Source organism: Apostichopus japonicus, chromosome 1 (assembly GCF_037975245.1).
Source record: "Apostichopus japonicus isolate 1M-3 chromosome 1, ASM3797524v1, whole genome shotgun sequence".
In the NCBI taxonomy this organism is placed as follows: Eukaryota; Metazoa; Echinodermata; class Holothuroidea; order Aspidochirotida; family Stichopodidae; genus Apostichopus; species Apostichopus japonicus.
In genome coordinates, this window is record NC_092561.1 from 19,477,355 (window position 1) to 19,498,075 (window position 20,721).

Sequence of the window (20,721 nt, forward strand, 5' to 3'; positions counted from 1 at the left end):
TGGAATAAGTTAGACAAACAGTGCACACCTTGCACTCAAAAGTGTTCCTTTCGTCTCGGGCTATAACAAACCGAAACTAAAGTCCTGTCTAAAGTGATCCTGTTCCATTCGCAGGGTCTGAAGCTATTTGTGAAAACAAAATGTTTTCAAATTTGAAATTTAGCTCTATTATCAGGTGGTAGACGTTTTTTTTCCTTCATTATCAACATCTGGTCAAATTTCAAATATATACTATAATATAAACCTATTATTTAAACTTACTGTATAACTTAAACCTAATTTAAAATGTGTAATTTAAACCAGCAGCCCTCAGTTAAGGGGCTCGCATCAACGGCTATTACCTGTAAGCATGACAATGTTATACACCAGAGATGCTATGGAGGCTACTTCAAAGGCACATATGATGCTGAAAGAGAAAAATGGAGAATAATAATCATAATAATAATAATACATCATTTTTATATAGCGCCAAACAAACTATGAAATAATTCTTGTAGCGCTTAACATAATAATAACAATTATAACATATATGGTGAAAAGATACGTTTTGAGAGTTTTCACGTTTTTTTTTTTTTACGGTTTTACATGTCCTGGAAGTGGGTTCCACAGAACAGTTTAACAATCGATGCCTCTATATTCAATCCATATCAAACATTGTTACATTACTAAATATTTTTATCCAATATAAGATAAAAGTGATTGGTCTCGATGACATCCGTTCAATAGCTATTTTTGTACTTCTTTAAATTATTACTCGCAGCCTGTAACGTAGTTTGTCTGTATTATAATGTGATGATGCGTTCATGAAATTTTGCAAGAATCAAGACCTTTCTTTATTTGTTTCAATATTATTTAACATATCTTACTTGACTTGACAACCCATTTCCTGTCTCCTGTCTTTAATTCTGAATAGCGCCCTCCGTAAATTGATGGCTCACAACAAGGGCTAGAACTAGCTAACTTGGCAAATCGCAAGGCTTGTAAAAATTGCTGAAACTACTGGTTGGAATCCAGTTTTATTTCCAAACCTTCGTTTCTTTTTCTACGATTGTTGATAATTCTTTTTTTTCATGTCAGTAATTTGTTGATCGCGTTTCAGTTTTAGGAAAAGCTACATGACCAGTATATATGTAATGAGAGTGCAGTAGTCGTGTGAAGACATGTAAGTTGTTCTAAATAAAACAAAATCTGTGAACTCCAAATTTTCAAAATCTGGCCTTGCCGGCTACTCTTGCACAACACCACTTAGTTCTTTCTCTTTGTGTTGTAGAACACACCATTTGAGGTACATGGGGAATGTGAGAGTTCTGTTGTGCGGGGACATGTGAGTGACTGGTACTGAATTAAATATGCTTGAATTTACCTCCAGAGGTCGAATATCTGGCTCCGTCTGCTACTCTCTAGAGTGACTACCTGGTTCATCCTCTTTGTGATGTAGAACCCGGAGATTAGGAACATTTGGACTAAGACACACTCGGCTATGGAGAGGAATAACCAAAATGGATCTAGAAGAAAAAAAAGAGAGAGAAACTAAAACAGTTGTTGACATCAAAAATTCAGATTACGTAAACTAAATACCCCCAAAATAGATCAAATGGTTAATCTATCGCTAGGAGTGTTAGCTCAGTGGTTAACGCCGGTGCCATCCAATCATAAGGTTCCTGGTTCGAGTCACTCCAAGTTTAATGTATGTCATCCAGTTACAAAGTTGTTGACAATTCATAATCATGGATGATAAATATGATTATAAGAGACTGACTTCGGTCAGCTTGCGGCTTTGATAAGCCAATGTGGCTTCTTCGCGATTTCCTGCTTGCAGGAGGATCTAAAATATATACATACCTACATACATCCCTGTGTCACTTTGGAGATATATCAAAAACTTAAAGGACTTTTATGATCCACCCAAAGTAGAGGCCTACTGGTCTTAAAGCTGGTGTTCTATTCACCAATTACACACATCTCTTCTACCATACATACATAGTCATCTTGGTCTAAGGCAGGGGTTCCCTAACTGGGGTACATGAACCCCCAGGGGGTGCGTGAGTCCAGCCCAGGGGGTTCGTGAGATGTTTCTGAAAGTCAAAACTGGACTACTTGTTGTTGAACTAAAATCTGATATATCATACAATTTAGTGGTGTACAAAAGTCGTACCTATCGACAAACTCTTTTTGATTTTTTTCATTACAATATTACACTATGAACTTGATCTTTTACAAAGCACTGTCATGCATATTATAGTAATATAATGACTCAGATCATGTCTCGAAAAGTTGGGGGTTTCCTGGACAACTCTGACATCCGCAGGGGGTTCGTGGGGGGGGGGGATAAAGTTAGGGAAACCCTGCTTTAAGGAGAGGCTTAAGTGGTCTCAAAGCTGGTGTTCTATTCACTAACTATACACATCTATTCTACCATGTACATAGTCATCTTGTTCATTCTTCATATTTGAGGTACATTCATCCCTCCCAAAAACTGGCTATACAACTAAAATTTAGGACCTGGTTCGCCCCAGGTATGAAAAAGTTACAAAAAGACAGAAAATACTCACCGCGACATGACATAAGTGTCGTGGTCTGTCTTGTAGAGGCAGCGACTATCGTGACTATCACAATGGACGTAAAATACATGAAGAATAGACCCATTGCGATCAGCAAAAATCTGAAAGTAAATAAGCAAAGTGCATTTCGGGACGGAACTATACTTTTTTTAATTTACGAAGTGGAATAATATATCCAAGCTTAGTCCATCGAAGAAAAAACCCCCAAAAGACGAATAATCAGATATATCATGATATTCAATCTTGCAAATATCTAAAAGGTTGTAGCAAGACTGTATCAATATCTTCATTTGACCTTTCACCCATCCTCCTCACACACCCCCCCCCCCCCTATGTACAGTAGTAGATTCCTCTAATGACCTTTGACACAACCTCACTATTAAACAATATTGATCCCTTCTTCTGACCTTAGACACTCTCTCTCCATAGCTGCAATGTATAGCCCCCCCCCCCCCCTGCCTTGATGACATGCTCCCAATCAATGTACATGTAAATTGTGAGAGTAGAATTTATATTAAATATTTCTTACTCTCCATGACCTTTGACACAACCTCATTGTTTTTACAGTATTGATCATTTGACCTATGACACATCCTCCATAGCTGCAATACATACAGTGTATCCTTCCTCCATGAAAAACTCTGACTACGTATAACTTATTACTCCCTGTAGGCTGTAGTCATAAACCTTTCACGCTTAGCACTGGTCCATTCTATGGTCTGTGGCACAAGATTTTATGCAGCTACACCCTATGACCTTTGACACAAAACTTAATGAATATGCACAACAAGCCACAAGTCTATTCTCATGACCTTTAACACAAATTCCATGAATATGCACAAGTAGCCACCTACGTATTCTCACGACCTTTGACACAAACTCCATGAATATGCACAAGTAACCAACTACACTCCATGATGTTTGACACTAACTCCCAAACCTTGTACAAATAGCCTCCCATTCTAATGACCTTTGACACAAACTCCCTTTGAATGTGCACAGTTAGCTGTCTATACTCATGACCTTTGACACAAACTCCCTTTGACTGTGCATAATTAGCTATCTTTACTCATGACCTTCGACAAAAACTCCATGAATATGCACAATTAGCTATCTATACTCATGACCTTTGACACACACTCCCTTTGACTGTGCATACTTAGCTATCTTTACTCATGACCTTTGACATATCCTGAAAGTCTCTTACATTTTACTTCTCTCCCATCTTAACAGCCTTGTAGCTCTCGAGAGGTAGAAATGGCAGATGACGAGGAGTTGCACGAGACGTAGATATTGCACAATTGCTTCCACTTGTATCATGTGCATGTATACCCAATGTACAGTCCTGAAAAGAAGGAAAATCAGAAGAAATCATAAATGGATGAAGCATCTAATAAGAAATAATGTTAAGCATCACAAATCAAATGTGGGAACTGTAAAAAGCAAAATGTACTATCGATGTTAATACCCTCAAGTTAAATAAATGTTATGAAACATTTGTCACATACTCCCACAGTTATTTTTGACGCTTAAGCAACCACGAAATGTGGGGGAAGCCCGCAAGAGCTTATGGTAATACAACTTTCACATCGGGTGGCTTTTCAACTCAAATTTAGAATCTACTCAATTTAGAAGGTCATTTCAGACAGGAAAAACCATAGATTGCTCTCGGATGAAAAACCCACCCGATTGCTAAACCTCATGGCTTCAAATGCCACTGCCTGTATCCACTCAGCCACAGCCCCAGTTTGCAACATGTATGCATGTTACTGCACTACACTGTGATGATTAAGTTAATTCACCTATCTATATGTTAAGAATACTTCTATATGTACAGTTATATTTTTTAACTGTTTACGTTTTATTTTACATGAACTTAGTGTAAATTTGTGTAGTTTATGTATGTGACTAATGTACCGTAGATTATAATTAATTGTTGATTGAAGAACTTTTGATTTTGTTTTTTAAATGATTAACCACATTTAGTGAATTCCCTCGTTGATTTTAATATTAACGCAATGTTTTCTCATCTTGTACTGTACTCTTTTTAAATTTTATCTGACAATATATTTTATCAAGTGTGATAACGGTTTAAGAGGTATAAATCAACAGAATATCAATGATTTAACCTAGATACAACTTACTTTACTGGTAAGGCAAACTGTGTACTTTGTAATCGAAAATGTATTACCGTAATGATTTTCAACGACTGTTCAACGACATCATTTACTTCCTATAGTATCCTCCAGCATATTTTCTGATATGATTATTATACTCAAATGAGTGCCGATAGCTGGTATTATACAACACCTAATTGTATTCTGGTCATTTGATTGGTCAATTGCTCGTTGATTGCATGCAAAATCCGCTCTATTCCACTCTATGAAATAGAACCATGGGTTATACTTTTTTGGGAGCACTTTTTTCAATGGTAAGAGAGCAGAGAAACCTGTCTGTTCAAAACAATCTGTTGCATGAGTGCATTTTACCCATCTTAATATAATACTGTATGTTGTATAAAATGCGCCTTGTTGAATGGAACATTCCATCTTTCAACGAATGAACTATTTGCACTATTGCACGAATGGAAACCATTTATTATTTGTATAATATAATTACCAAGTCCTCGTTATGGATTGTTTTGGCCACCAAGAGGCAACAGTCACAGCGCTATAGAACAATTTGTACAGCTACTGTAGAATGCAGTTCTGTGTTCGTTCTTCTTATTGAATGCATGAACCAACTAAATATTACTCATCACAGTAATCATGCAGCAAAATTTGCTCAGAAAACATTTTCTACAAGTTTTGTAGGCCAACAGTACATCCTCACTATATATTGCTTACAATTGGCTTTCAACAATTTGTTTATATTCAAATACATTCCGGTAAATAACGAAGGGGAAATATTTTTGTCTGGTTATACACATACTTTTCCTGTTTCTATGTACAGCGTTATGGGCGTATGACGTAACTAACACAGGAAGCAAGTGTTTAAACATTTCCACATCCTCATGATGTCATAATTATCACATTTCACACATCGGTTTAAAAATAACGTCAAAAGGAAATTGTCCAACACATACATGGTTCACGCCACGCCCGACTCTACGAGATAAACGTTTCAATCTGTGACATTCAGATCTAAAGGGCAGGAAACAAAAAGTTTGTTCATTCTTTATAAATAATTTTTAAATAGTGTGGGCATTGGTCGGTATCGTGCGTCCTCACATTACATATTTATTTATATATGACATTGAATTTACACAAGAAGGAGTAAAATATGGAATATTTATAGCTTGAGGAAGTTTCTTGGCCATATTCTGATAAAATATCATATCCTCAAAATGCGCCCAAATTTTTTTCCCTAAATGTAAGATTTTCCTCGTCCATTAAAGCAACTTTGTTAATTTCTTTTTTAACGATTTAAAATCTTTCAGTTGTAGAAGTTGTACAGTACAGTTTTAGCTAAGATTAATATTTGTGAGTTATTATTACAATATTCACTAATTAAGAAATACATTAATAAATCTGACATGAGATTTTAACAAGGAATAACCTAGACTTCAACTCAGAGGACGGCAAAAAGTTATAAATGGATAATATAAGGTGACCATATTTGTTTTCAGTAAATCCAGGGACACATATGATATTGCTGTTGACTCCTCCCTCCCCCCCCCCCCTTCCCACCCATCCACTCCACTGTTGACATCAAGGGACATACAGTACTTAGTACCACAGGATAGTATTATGAGGATCTTGCTCATTTTTGGTGAGCACTTCTATGTTTCAAGGGTGATGGTCAAATGCCCAAGTTTGGAACAAGTATTGAATTTGGTGATAAAAACCTTTGGCGAATGTAACTTGGCAGTCATATTATTTATTCATCACTTAAGACAACATGATGATTTTCATGCCAATTTGTACAGATTAATCACAAAAAATTGATTCAATGATCTGGGGTCCATTAATCTCTCAGCCAAGGGTTGTACTGTCGTTGTCGGTTTAGATTCAAGCTGTCCGCTCTACGAACGGAAGGCCAAACACGTCAAACCAGGGAATAATTATTCAGGGCCTTTCTCTCAAATCCGGGGATGTTTTTCGGGGATACTACATTATTAGTCCGGGGGGAGGGGGGGGGATGGTTATATGTCAAATCCAGCGTTTGTCCTCGAAAATCCAGCTTGAAAATTGGTGACATCTGGTCAGTTTAGGATGATACTATACAGTATCCTTACCAAGATAATATTGCTATACATTACACATGTAAAATCTCCACAAGATACTTATAGATAATTCATATTGTATTGCAGATGGCCAAAACATGTATCGATAGAAGTCTGTGTGACCATGAACAAAAAAATTTAATTTTACATTTTCAGACCTTTTGGATTTTTTTTTAAAACAAATTCCATAAACTTTGAAAAGTTCTGCACATGTTATGACCTATGAACCTACTCAAGTATTTCCTGTTTATATAGTTCAGTTCCCAAGGGTTGCCGATGATTGTAACTACACATGAGTTACAGTGTATATGATACTAAGCTCATACATAATGTATTGCTATGCAGGAAGCAATGTGGCCTATACAGATTGTACTTTCGGTATTAACTGTTCTCACAGGTATACATGGAAATACCCAAGACAGTTATTAATAATATGACTCATAAGATCAGTCACCACCACACTTGAAACATCTGAGACTGCAATCAAGGCTCTAGACTCATACCATCAGTCACACAAAACTTGAAGTATATGTACAGTATATTACTCTGCAGGAAGCAATGTGGCCTATATAGATTCATACTTGCAGTATTAACTGTTCTAGCACATATACATGAAAATACCCAAGACAGTTATTAATAATATGACTCATACCATCAGCCACCAACAAACTTGAAATATCTGAGACAGCCATGAAGACTCTTGGCTCATACCATCAGTCACACAAAACTTGAAGTATCTGATACAGCCATGAAGACTCATACCATCAGTCACATTAAACTTAAAATATCTGAGACAGCCATCACAACTCTTGACTCATACCATCAGTCACCAACAAACTTGAAATATCTGAGACAGCCATCAAGACTCATACCATCAGTCACAACAAACTTGAAATATCTGATACAGCCATGAAGACTCATACCATCAGTCACATTAAACTTAAAATATCTGAGACAGCCATCACAACTCTTGACTCATATCATCAGTCACAACAAACTTGAAATATCTGATACAGCCATCAAGACTCATAACATCAGTCACATAAAACTTGTTACTGTATATCTGAGACAGCCATCACAACTCTTGACTCATACCATCAGTCACAACAAACTTGAAATATCTGAGACAGCCATCAAGACTCATACCATCAGTCACATTAAACTTAAAATATCTGAGACAGCCATCACAACTCTTGACTCATACCATCAGTCACCAACAAACTTGAAATATCTGAGACAGCCATCAAGACTCATACCATCAGTCACAACAAACTTGAAATATCTGATACAGCCATGAAGACTCATACCATCAGTCACATTTAACTTAAAATATCTGAGACAGCCATCACAACTCTTGACTCATATCATCAGTCACAACAAACTTGAAATATCTGATACAGCCATCAAGAGTCATAACATCAGTCACATAAAACTTGTTACTGTATATCTGATACAGCCATCAAGAGTCATAACATCAGTCACACAAAACTTGAAATATCTGAGACAGCCATCAAGACTCATATATACCATCAGTCACACAAAGCTTGAAACATCTGAGACAGCTATCACGACTATGACTCGTACCATCCGTCACACAAAAGAGACAGAATACAAGACTGTTACAATGTTATCATAATTTTTATCATAATTGTTATCATAATTGCTTTTGCAGGAAGTCCTGACATCCTCTTACTCTGCAAGCATATCCTGTCCTTCATATCAGTTTTCAAGAATCAAGCAATTTATTATAAAGTCACAACAATATGGTCTCTGACAGAAATTTCCCTAGATGGTAATCAAAATAATCACTACAGGTAGGGGGAACAGCCCTGATATAAATACCACTTGGAAGTTTATATAGACAAGCCTATGTTATTTAGATAATTATCTTAAGGTATTAATACTGTACCTTTTATGGAAATCCCTATACATCTGTTCTAAACAGCAATATTAGTAGATATTAGTAGATATGTGACCAATATTAGTCAATCTAGAACAGCTAGCTGTTATCTTTATCTAGGGGAATTCCCACCTGGCACATAGCAGTTTGCATGAATTTGGAATGCCACAGAATCATATTTCTGTGATAAGAATCAGTCTCTTGCTTTCAAAACAAAACTCCTTCTTCACCAAAACAACTTGATACATCTAGGCCACAGCCTCCCCCCTAATTTAGTATTGGACATACTATACACTTAAGTAATGTACTTTAGGTGCATCATGAAGGGGCGGAAGAGCCCTTGTGGAGGGGGGGGGGTACAGAAGGGAGGACCCTGAGGGTAGAGGAAAGAGGGTAGAGATATGAGGATGGATAGAGGTACTGTATGTGAAGAGATAGAGGTGTGAGGAAGGGTAGAGGTGTGAGAATGGGTAGGGGTGTGAGGAGGGATACATGTGTGAGGAAGGGTAGAGGGGTGAGAATGGCTAGGGGTGTGAGGAGGGGTAGAGGTGTGAGAAGGGATAATGGTATGAGGAGGGGTAGAGGTTTGAGGAGGGGAAGAGGTGTGAGGAAGGATAGAGGGTACTCAGGATAGGGTGCTCTATGCCCATGTTTAACGATTGTTAAACAAAAAAATTGCTACAAGTTTTCAAAGGTTTTCCTGGGTGTGTCTACTCTTAAACTATGTTCCCCAAGGTCTACAGTGGAGTTATAAACTAATTCAGATAACTATTACAAAGTGAGTTAAAATGCTTGATTTTACTGCACTGGGTGACAGTTAAATATATCTGTTCAAGTTTGTGGATCTGTGACCACTACTTGACTTACCCATGCAAGTATCCATGATATAGATGGATAGATATCTATGTACATATAGTATACCTATGCAAGTGTTCATGGCATTATATAGATGGATCTTGATATCTATATGTATATATAGTACACCTATGCGGTAACTTACAGCATATTTTTACTCAAGGTTCACGCCTGTGCAGTGATCATCAGACAAATGGATGTATTCAATCGTTCGTGTGTGACCTTATTTCTTCCTAGCACGGTTGGGTGGGTTTGTTACCTTGACGACACTCTGTGTGAACCACTGAATCTTTGTTTTGTACATATATATATATAGTGATCGTTCTTAAAGTAAACTAAAACAAACAATGCACATTATAATTACACAAAATGTTATATTTGATCATGATACTGTATGTACCATACTGAATGGTAAACGATGTTAAGAAACAGGGAAGTTTGAGGACATGCTGTAAATATATCATGGCATGGTATACACTTACACGTGTACATACATCTATAACAGCTATTGAATAGACTACACAAGGATGCACTCTATAACAGAGCTCTATGGAATAGACTTATACAAGGATGCACTCTATAATTTTAGAGCTCTATGGAATAGACTTACACAAGGATGCACTCAATAACAGCTATGGAATAGACAAACATTTGGTGGTAGTATCGATGGTTGTGGCGGTGAACATTGTAAATCTGAAAATATCAAAAAGACAAAAACGAACATGCAGTTATCGTATCGGTATACATATAAACTTCGTATCATAGCCAACGACATTCCAGGCACGAAAAATGGGAAGGTAAACCGATTCCATGCAAGTTTTAAGTCCTTCGGAATGGTCAATTTGGAAGGAGGACTGAGTGGATGGGGTCACAGATCTGAGTTGAGGGAGGAGTCACAGATGGGTTGGGGGCGCTGTGCAGAAACGTTACCGGTTGGCAGGTTAGGTAGCTATGACAAAAGTGTATACATGGACTGGAGAGGTGTGGAGTAAATTACACACTGTTATCACCACAAAATCTTTGCATGGTAACTGTCATCTCTACGCTTGCGATTTTCTGTACTGTAAAGGAACAGAAATGTTTGCAACCCTTTCAGATGATGACTGGGAATGGCATCTATTAAAATGACCCTTGACCTTAAAACAGATGACCTTTGACAGTGGATGACAGTTTCATCTACTGCATGTTTATAATAGCAAGGCCCCAAGGGTACTAAACACTGCTTTCAGTAAATATTATTGGTTTGAGGATATGTAGGCAAAGGACTAAGGCTAGCTATAGGCATACAGTAAATCAAAATGAAGCCTGACAACTTTGACTTGAGGATCATAAAATAGTACTGCTTGTGAAACATTTTTGGGAGGTTTGTGGGGAAACCCCTGTGGGTTACATACACAATGTTAGTCCATTCTGTTATCAAATGTGAGGCCTCACAATGTTGGCTCAGTTGTACTCAACAGCATTTAAATTGTATGTTTATGTATGTCATAGGCCTGCTGTGCCTACTTTTCTCACCAAAATGACAGTATGTACACATAAATACAAGTAGCGCTCTTTTTTAAGGAAATAAATGTGTCAGCCGTAGCCATGCAGGTTCCACAATAATTAGACGCTGAATAAATATCATTAAAAAAATAATAATAAAATAGTACTTATATAGCGCGTTCATCAGCAACGCTGCTCGAAGAGCTTTACAGGAATTGAAACAATTAATATACAGGAAACATATAAAATACAGGAAACAGAACTTGGAAACAGAGCAGGAAGGAACTTGTGAAAAATTTCTGTTTCAATTAAAAAGGTCTTTTTTAAATCTGGGAACATGCCGGTCATGCTTAGTCTAGTGAGAGATTATGACGGGACGTAGGGCGGCTGTGCACTGAATTGCCTGGCTGTCCAACCTGCACTTATCCCAGACCAGTGCCTGCAGGCAATCTTAGTATTAAAAATAGCAACGGTGTCCAAAGTACTGTAAATACGGTAGAAATGATACCAGAGAAAAATGGAGGAATGATCAGGAAATAAAGTAGGAGCCAAACTTGTCTTCACACACAGGAAAGTAGTGCTGGCCATTAGAGAACTTGTGTTTATAATCATACAGGTGACTAGTCAATTAATTAGGTGCACTCTACATACTGTAGATGAATCCTAATGACAGTACTTGGGGTAGTTTATGCTATCAAGTAACAAGTCATTAATGCTTGAGTGAATTTGAGGACTTTTTTGCTATAGGCAGGCTTGACGATCCTGATAACACTACACTACAGAGGACAGACCTGTATATTTAGTACAGTACAGTACTTATGACAACCAACAGCATCCTTTGTACTACTATACATATACTGTACAACTGATATATTATCTTACCTGCTGAATTGACTACAATACTAAATCATACTGTACACTATATCCCAGCCAGCAGTACACCGTATACATGAAGAGTGGTTTGCGGTCGATTTATTCAAATATTCTCTCGTTTGTTTATCAGCGTATACGGTAGATAAAGATACAGCTCTACAGTAAGTGTAAATATAATCAGTATCAAAGATGGCAAGTTTGACAGACCTTTGTCACTTACAAAAAACTAACTTACAGTACAAGTCATTGACAAGGATCAATTAAAAAACCAAAAAACAACCGAAAAACAAGTGTTTGAATGATGAAGGAAGGACATGTACTGTACACTGTAATAATTGATAGGTAACTGTTGTCAACAAGATCTCGTTGTTGATATAATGAAAGCACCGAGTTCCCAAATTGTAAACTTCTGACACATGTTATTACATGTGCTAGTGATACTAGCTGCCATGTATACTGTACATGTACAGTAAACTACAGCACTATTCGGCTGACTGGATGTCACATTCACCTAGACGTAGAGCTTCACTTCAGAATAGAATATATTCTAAAGTCTGAGGAAAAAGCGGAGCAGTGCCCCGGAAGAAGGAATAGAGGGCGCAGTGCTAAAACATTTCTAGTCATGTTCGGTGAATAATTTATCCGGTATATATATCACATCGCAAAAATCATGTATAAATTATGCAAAAACGGTCAATTTGCACAAACTTGTATCGCAGTTCATCTCTACACAAGAAACAGAAGTATATATTTAATGGGAGAAGAAAATCCAGAGCCTTTAAATATGAGCTACAGGAAAATTTGAATCATAAATTATTCCCTGTAGTCTGCTACATACATTCATTCATAAATACATGTATACATACACACAATACATACAATACTACATACAATAATACATACAATACTACAATACATGTAGTTTTACACTGTATGTTTAACATTTCCTCTACTTACACTGTGTAGTTTTATCTTTGTTAGGTGTATCGGGTTTTGTATTTATGTTTTACGACTTTGTTTTTATGTATTATGTTTTGTAAAGCGCATTGAAGCCTTTGCATATTTGCGCTATATAAGTTGCATATTATTATTATTATTATTATACATACATACATACATATATACATTCATTCATACAGTGTGTACTGTATCTATTGGACTTGTGTACTGAATTGATGTTGAAGTGGCTCAAATTAATGCTGCCTCATTAGCTTGAACACAAGTACAACTCATCTCAGATGGTAATTATAAAAGGAAAAAAAAAGGAACTTTTGTTTAAACTTAGTAACTTCAGTAAATAATTTGTCAATACAGTATTTCAATTATTAAGAGTGGCTGAGCTGTTCGGTTAAATTGTTAATTATCTTTAAAGGAAAGGAATCTGTTGAAGCTCAGTTTTCCAAGAGCTGCAAGTTAAACATGAAATCTTGTCTGGAATCAATTTTCACTTTCAAGTTAAAAGTTAACAGAGAAGAGCAAAGAAATGTAAATTATAGGATATGAACCAGTGACCTCTGACCTCTGGGTTACAAAGTACCCAGCTGCTATAGTGCGTTAACTGACCTATCCAGCTTTTAGTTGGTGTGCGATCTGTATATCTTCATTTGCTGATTTTTCGAAAACATTTCCTGGTCAGTTTGCTGTTATTTCCTTTATGTACTAAATACATCCAATCTATATCCACTGACAAAATTCTTGTAAACAGAGCACATACAGCATTATTAAATATTAATACATACAACACTTAGTTATGAACTTCAATTTACGTCAAATTACAGATTGTGAGTGAATTTGCACTTTTGTGCATGCATACAGTTTATTATATGTACCGTGAACTTTATAAATGGTACAGACCCACCCATGGATCATGTGGGTGTATTACCAGACAATATTGAATATTCGTAGAACTAGATCCCAATTAAGACAACAATTTAAACCTTTGCTGGTACAGTATGCAATGTTAGCTAGAAAAGCAAAATCTGTGCCAAGTTGTCGTGGCAATTGTTACTGTACCATGATGATATCTAGTATATACTGACATATCAAGAGTAAGACAGTATAGGCCTATACTTCAGATATATCCCATGACTGAAGTATCCTGTTACCTCTACTGCCTGCAATAATATGAATTTTACCTTCAAATAATATTGTATGTTATTTTGTCATAACTTACTACTCCACACTGCATGCCATGGAATAATTTAGTGTTCAAATTTTGTGTAGCATTAACAAAGGATCTGATACATAGTATTTTCTATGTATAGATGAATTTGATAAATCTTTACACAGTTTACATAGCAACTTAACCATTTTGCATAGCAGTTTGCGGTGCAATACAGGATAAATTATTCCCTGCATGTGCCATGTACAGTAATATTACTTATACATACTGTTCAAATTTTGTGTAGCATTTACAAAGGATCTGCTACACAGTACTTCCTATGTATAGATATGAATTTGATACATCTTTACACAGTGTAAATACCAACTTTACCATTTTGCATAGCAGTTTGCTGTGCAATACAGGATAAATTATTCCCTGCATGTACCATGTAATATTAATGTAGCTAGCCTACACAAACTGATTTATAACCACCTGATCAATAAAAAGTTACTCTAAATCCCTTTTATTCAAAATTTTCTGCTTGGTGACTAAGATTTTCACCTTCCTCAACTTGGCGACCGTCCAACTGCAAATGTTGTGGCTCCGGGGAGGAGGTCGACCGGGAGGGGAGGTACAGGTAACCACCTCCACCTTGAGACATGTACTTTTAGATTAAGGGTGCTTAGCTGCAAAAATGGTGTTATATTTTTGCAACGTTTTTAAGGAATGTATGTCCACAAATTTTTCCTTTTTTTCTCCCAGGGCTGCAAATATCGGCAATTTTTTTTTCTTCTTCTGAATATTTTCGGTCGACTTCCCAAGGTTGTTTGGCGACCTTAAAAAGATGCTACAGCCCCATGGTTTGACTACAAGGGTTCTCAAGGTATTGTAACATCATTATTAAGTACCATCCCTTAATTGACTTTTTCCCAAAAAATATTGAGAGAAAATTGTGTCCCTCTCTTGTTTAAATGTCACCTGTTGCAAGCACTAAAACCTGACGATAAGTCCTGTCACAAAATTAAATGTAAGTTACAGTATAAAGTAGGTACCGAGCAAATATCAGAAATTTTCAAAGACTTTCCGAAAAGTGTGATACACAATAAGTTCTGGATTCTTTGTGGCAAGTAGTTGACCCCAAGTTGACCGTAAAATGATCTGATTTCTGGCAGAATAACTTCATGTGACATCAAAAGAATCAACCATCTTTGGTTACAGTTTATGAGTTTAGTCTTTTTATAATCCATACTGTTTGTATTGGCTTGCAGCCTAGCTACAGTAAATGGTTGTAAACATATTCACACTTAAACTATATTTTCAAACAAAAACCCATATTTTGTGTTGACTTTTCCACTCAATGGGTTGTCTAGAGGGCAAATATAAACTACAGTACTGTACGTACGACACAGCTGAAACTTGGAACATATAACCACGTCACAGTACCAAACAAGATAAAGAAATCAGATAAAACCTTATCAAACACAATTTCATTATTATTAGACTTGTATCATTAAAATTAATTAATTAATTAATTAAGAGAAGGCCATTCAAACAACAGGCCATACAGTATACTGACATATGTAACTATGAATCATGGCACATGGTAACAGCACATTAAGTACCACACTACGGTATATATATGTGTGCATGAAGACTGCTTCCAGGATGTTTTTATAGGATGTCCAAGGGAACCTGATTGTAACAGGAAGTGATCTCTCCATGTTACAAGGACATACCTGGCTGAACAGTTGTACAGTAGGTTCTATTGTGGAAGCTTTGGGATTGCGCAAGACGATAATTCCAAAACTTATTTATAATGTCTTGACTTCTAACTTTCATCCAAGACATGTACCTCTGATTTGATCCAAATGAAATCGATAGGAACTTAAATATGACAGGTATCTTTTGCCTTTCACCCACCCCCATCATGTCAACCTAGATTTCTTCACCAATTCATAATATGATGCCATAAATTTCATTCTTGATTAAAAATCATTTCAACTTTCTAGACAACAGTTGCTTTTTTAGTCCTCCATCAACCCCCCCACCCTACTCCCTACCCCTCATTAATTATGTACACTATGCTCACCATTATCATAATATAAACATGATGGAAATTAAGCTGTTCAAAGACAAAGCAAATGTTGTCACCACCATAAAATAGTTTTCCAGATCAGTACCAATTGGGTGCATGCATGCAACAAGCCAATCTGAATTTATTTTAAGATCGAATATATGAAATTCAAAAAAATCAAGACTTTTAAAATATTATGCACATATTTATATGGGATTTGGTATCATGTGACCACTAAATATTAAAAGTAGTAATCTACCGAAATGAAATCATTTCAAACCATGTGCACAGCTTTGAAGAGTGCATAAATAAGTCACTTTATGGATGGGGATTGTATCACGATATTCATTGCATATTTAAATTAGTATATATTTACCCTTGAATGAAATATTTCACTATATGAATATATCATAGAAAAGACCTGTTGTACATTCTTATATGTTTTATAAACAGCAGGGACCTCTGACAGAGCACACAAGCTATGTATCTTTGTCTCACACAGGATTTGTGGTTATCAGTAGTTTTACGGTTTAATTTTCATACAGCATAGCAGTTTGTACTCTAACATTCATGTGACCTCAATTCAAACTCACCCTCATCAGAAACAGGAAGCCGAGAAAGACAATAAACAGACTCAACAATCCATTCCTGAAAAATAAAATGTGGGGAAAAAAATGAAAAGTATTTTTAAAGCCCAGAATGAAAGTGAAAGCGACATAATAAAAACATCTTTATTGTTATGGTTGTATCGCAGGATATCTTAAATAATAATAAAAGCGGTCATTTTTACGATGCTTAAAACAACCACAAATGTGGGAAAAGCCTGCAAGGGCTTTCGGATTACACGTCGGGTGGATTCCAAATCAACATTTTAACTCATATTTGGAATTTTTTTCAATTTAAAAAGTCATTTCAGATGGGAAAACCGTAGATCGCTCTTGGATGAAAAAACCCACCTTACCATGACCCGGACGGATATCGAACGGGGAACTTCCAAGTTCCTCAAATTGCTTCAATTGCCACCCCCTTTATCCACTCTAGAGGCCACAGCACATGTTATTTGTCCTCTGGTATCACTTAAATCCATAAATTGGATATATACTTGATAAACAGAAAACTGCTTTGCAATACTAAATTAAGTATTCCCTTAGAAGTAGGAACCTAGTAGAATATAAACTGCTATGTCACAACCAAAAAGGTACATAGTTTAATTACCGTTACATGATAAAGGGGGTAAAATTTGGAACAAAGAACCTGAACAAAAAACAGAGCTTCTTAATTTTTTTTAAAGTTTGGGATGGGGAGGGGGGAGAGGGAGAGTAGAGGGACTAGATACTTAAGCAAAAGCAGAAATAATCACGGTGGCCATCAACACTTGTGCATGGAAAGATTTGTGACAACATAATCATGAACACCATTCCCCAAAAATACTGTACATTCTAGAAATGTTGTCAATTTTTTCTTAAATCAAAAGAGTGATTTGAGTTCATGTGAAAAAGACATTTTGGAACCAGGACCTACGTATTACACCACACTAAGTCAAAGAGAATTCTAGCTAAGCTTAACCATGTGTTTATTCGCTGAAATTGTGACGCAGTTATAAGATATCCATGGAATACTTTCATTATTACTGTTACGTTCGACCACATGGTTGCTTAAAACACCACACTAACTCAATGAGATAATCGAGCCTAGCCATCTGTTTATTAGCTGAAATTGTGACGCAGTTATAAGATATCCATGGAATACTTTCGTTATTGCTGTTATCTTCGACCACATGGTAGCCTAACACCACACTAAGTCAATGGGAAATCTGCCTTACCATCGGTTTGCAAAACAAACAAAAATCACACTTTGCGTAGGATTCGGGTAATAAATTAGGAACCGGGTAGTATCGCGTCAGGCAGGTACCTACATTATTGCTGTTATGTTCGACCACATGGAAGCCTAACAACACACTTTAAGTCAATGAGAAATCTGCCTAACCGTTGGTTTGCCCCCCAAAAAAATCACACTTTGCGTAGGATTCGGGTAATAAATTAGGAACCGGGTAGTATCACATCGGGCGTGTACCCGAGTACCCGGATACCCTGTGCAAACACTAGTACATACCTAGCACACGTCAAGACTGAGAAGTTGCAGAAGCAGTCGTACTCGAGAACGTTGACTTCTTCTTTTGTAGTTGCGGTCAGTTCTGCAGCCGTTCCGATGGAAACATCCTCAACGATCGGCGTTGGCCTTAAAACCTCTACAGTCCCCATATTAGAGGTCATATGCATAGAGTTGGCCATAATTTATGGAAGTTTGCAAAATGTTTTCGATCCCCAATGCTCACAAAAGTTTCCCCTCAGTGCCGGTTCAGATATATGTAAAGTTTCTTCGATATGCCACAAGAAGTCAAAGAACCGACTTTGGGTGGCTGGTACAGGTACTGACACGAATTCAAACACAGCTAACTTTAGCACCGATAGTGTACAAGTGTTTGTGCTTCAAGCATCTTGTACTATCTCTATAAAGAAAGAACAAAAGAAAGAAAGATAAATATCGTAGCTCTGTAGCTTAGCTTACAAGTGAGGAATTCTTGCTGAAAGTTACCTTACATGAAATTTTCATATAAAAGGAAAATACAGCACATACTGTACAGTGTACTTAAAAAATTGGTTTACAGGCTCAGTTCAATTGAATGTGGACTAAGAAATTTATATTCAGTATATCACTGCTATCCCTAAATTGTCACCTTTTCTTCCTTTTAAAACTCTACGATTATCTGCGAGTACCTCCATCTGGTGGAAAACCATTGGTGTGATGGAATTTTCTCTGCAACAGTTTTTATATGTGACTAGGCAACAAAGATAATTCTACAAAGCTACAGTAACCTGTTAGCTTCGCACTTTTACATTATTGTGCGAGGAGATAGCTTTTGAAGGTCTAGCATAAAACTAGAAAGTAAAGAAGAAATTAGGAAGAGTAAGTGTACTCACACTTAGAGGCTAGTAATGACAGAGTATATATATACTTAACTTGACTAGTACAATCCTGAGTGTTGACTGAGGTACAGTACAAGTCTACTTGAATGTATACGTAGTTGTACAGACTATAATGTATTCATACTTAAACTATGAGGCAATATCCAATTTGCTTGTTCTCAACTCTTATTTTTCCCTTTCTTTTCGTGGGGGTACGATTTAGATGTACTCAGCAAACTATTTCCAAGAAATTAACACACTTCTGTGGGTGGATAACATTAACAAATTCTTCATGTGGACAGCATCTCTCTTTTTCCTGTTTCCTTTTCTTCTTTAGTTTTACAAAAATAGTTACATGATGCTATGCAAAACAGGACAACAAGTTTCAAAGAATAAATATAAGAATATATAAAAGGCTGAAGTTCTCATTAGTACTAGGCTAGGCTAGGTCTGTAGCAATCTCAATGTTTCTGTATACCGTAAACATAGTACTTGCAGTAGACTGCATGATGCCTTTCCTGTGCAAAAGTTCTCCATAAATGTGGAAAAGCTGCTTGTATGTACTTACAATGCGAACCTAGGCTACTCCTGCTGTAAATAAGTGGTCGGTCTAGCCATAATGGCCGAATGCTTCCATGCCTAACTGTAACTAGTAATACTAATAGTATAGGCTACTTAGTGTCTCACACAACTAGTGTTGGAAATCCCTCGTTATATTTACAAGTAACTGTAGCCTACGTACAAATACAACATTAGCAATCCGAATAGACCGACAAGTAATTAATTAACTAAGTTCTGTGTCTAGTTTTACGGAAGACAAAATAATATTCACGTTTCAAACTACTGCTCACTAACAATGAAAATAATGTTCTTACCAAGATTCGAAAACGACATTTGCAAAGAGAATAAACAGACGACAAAAGGTGAAAAACCGCACCTATGTGCATAGATTATGAGAGCATTTGTGCTCACCTCATACCGGTGTATTGTACTCAAAATGATAATATAAACAAACATACGTAGTGACACAATTTCTAACAGAGGGCGTTCCGTTAAAACTTGGCAATTTTCCATTCTTTTCCGGAAGCCGACAGGCGCTATCGCGTTCTCGAGGAAATACGCAGTTATGTTAAACACAGCGTCTTTGTGGCAGCAACTGGCTTATTTAGACGCAGTGGCGTGAACAGGACTTCCAAGGTACGGTGGTGGGAAGTTGGCTGGATGTAGTCCTCTCCCAAAGAAAATTTAGGGTCAAAATAGTGCATTCTGAGGCGTATTTAGACTGTAATTTGGGTTTATATAAGAAGTTCAAACGGAAGGCCAATGTGCCAATTGAAATGTCCTCGAATGATTAAGGTAGTGAAGCCTAGTGAAGCTTTATGTAAGGGCCAAAGGCGAACGAATGATTTTATATGGAGGGGTGTTGCCCGGGGGGGGGGGGGGGCAGGTACACACGTAGTAGTAGTGGTCCTATTCGTCGACAAAGGAATGCAAGAGTTCCCCGACTGAACTGTTTCACAGCGCCTGCAGTGTCAATTCAAGTGTTGTATAATAGCAGACTATAGGTCTAGTCCAAAAGTACCAATAAACCAGTAGCCCTATACTTTATAGCGTATATTATGTACGTTATGGAGAATTAAATCATACTTGGAAGGAAATAGCTTAGAGTAGACTGCTT

The 20,721-nt window shown here is 36.8% G+C and overlaps 1 protein-coding gene across 1 annotated transcript in view; it reads right to left on the reverse strand.

Moving 5' to 3' along the window:
* LOC139970381 (uncharacterized) overlaps nucleotides 1-20,077 on the reverse strand; it is a 30,042-nt gene extending 9,965 nt beyond the window's left edge. Inside the window, exons 1-8 of the mRNA XM_071976023.1 lie at nucleotides 19,919-20,077; nucleotides 18,190-18,586; nucleotides 16,671-16,725; nucleotides 10,152-10,234; nucleotides 3,769-3,906; nucleotides 2,553-2,662; nucleotides 1,364-1,505; nucleotides 342-406 (exon numbers count right to left, since the gene is read on the reverse strand). Of these exons, the coding sequence (XP_071832124.1) occupies nucleotides 342-406; nucleotides 1,364-1,505; nucleotides 2,553-2,662; nucleotides 3,769-3,906; nucleotides 10,152-10,234; nucleotides 16,671-16,725; nucleotides 18,190-18,368 (772 nt within the window). The 5' untranslated portion in view covers nucleotides 18,369-18,586; nucleotides 19,919-20,077. The remainder of the gene's footprint in view (nucleotides 1-341; nucleotides 407-1,363; nucleotides 1,506-2,552; nucleotides 2,663-3,768; nucleotides 3,907-10,151; nucleotides 10,235-16,670; nucleotides 16,726-18,189; nucleotides 18,587-19,918) is intronic.
* Between the last annotated feature and the right edge of the window lie 644 nt (nucleotides 20,078-20,721).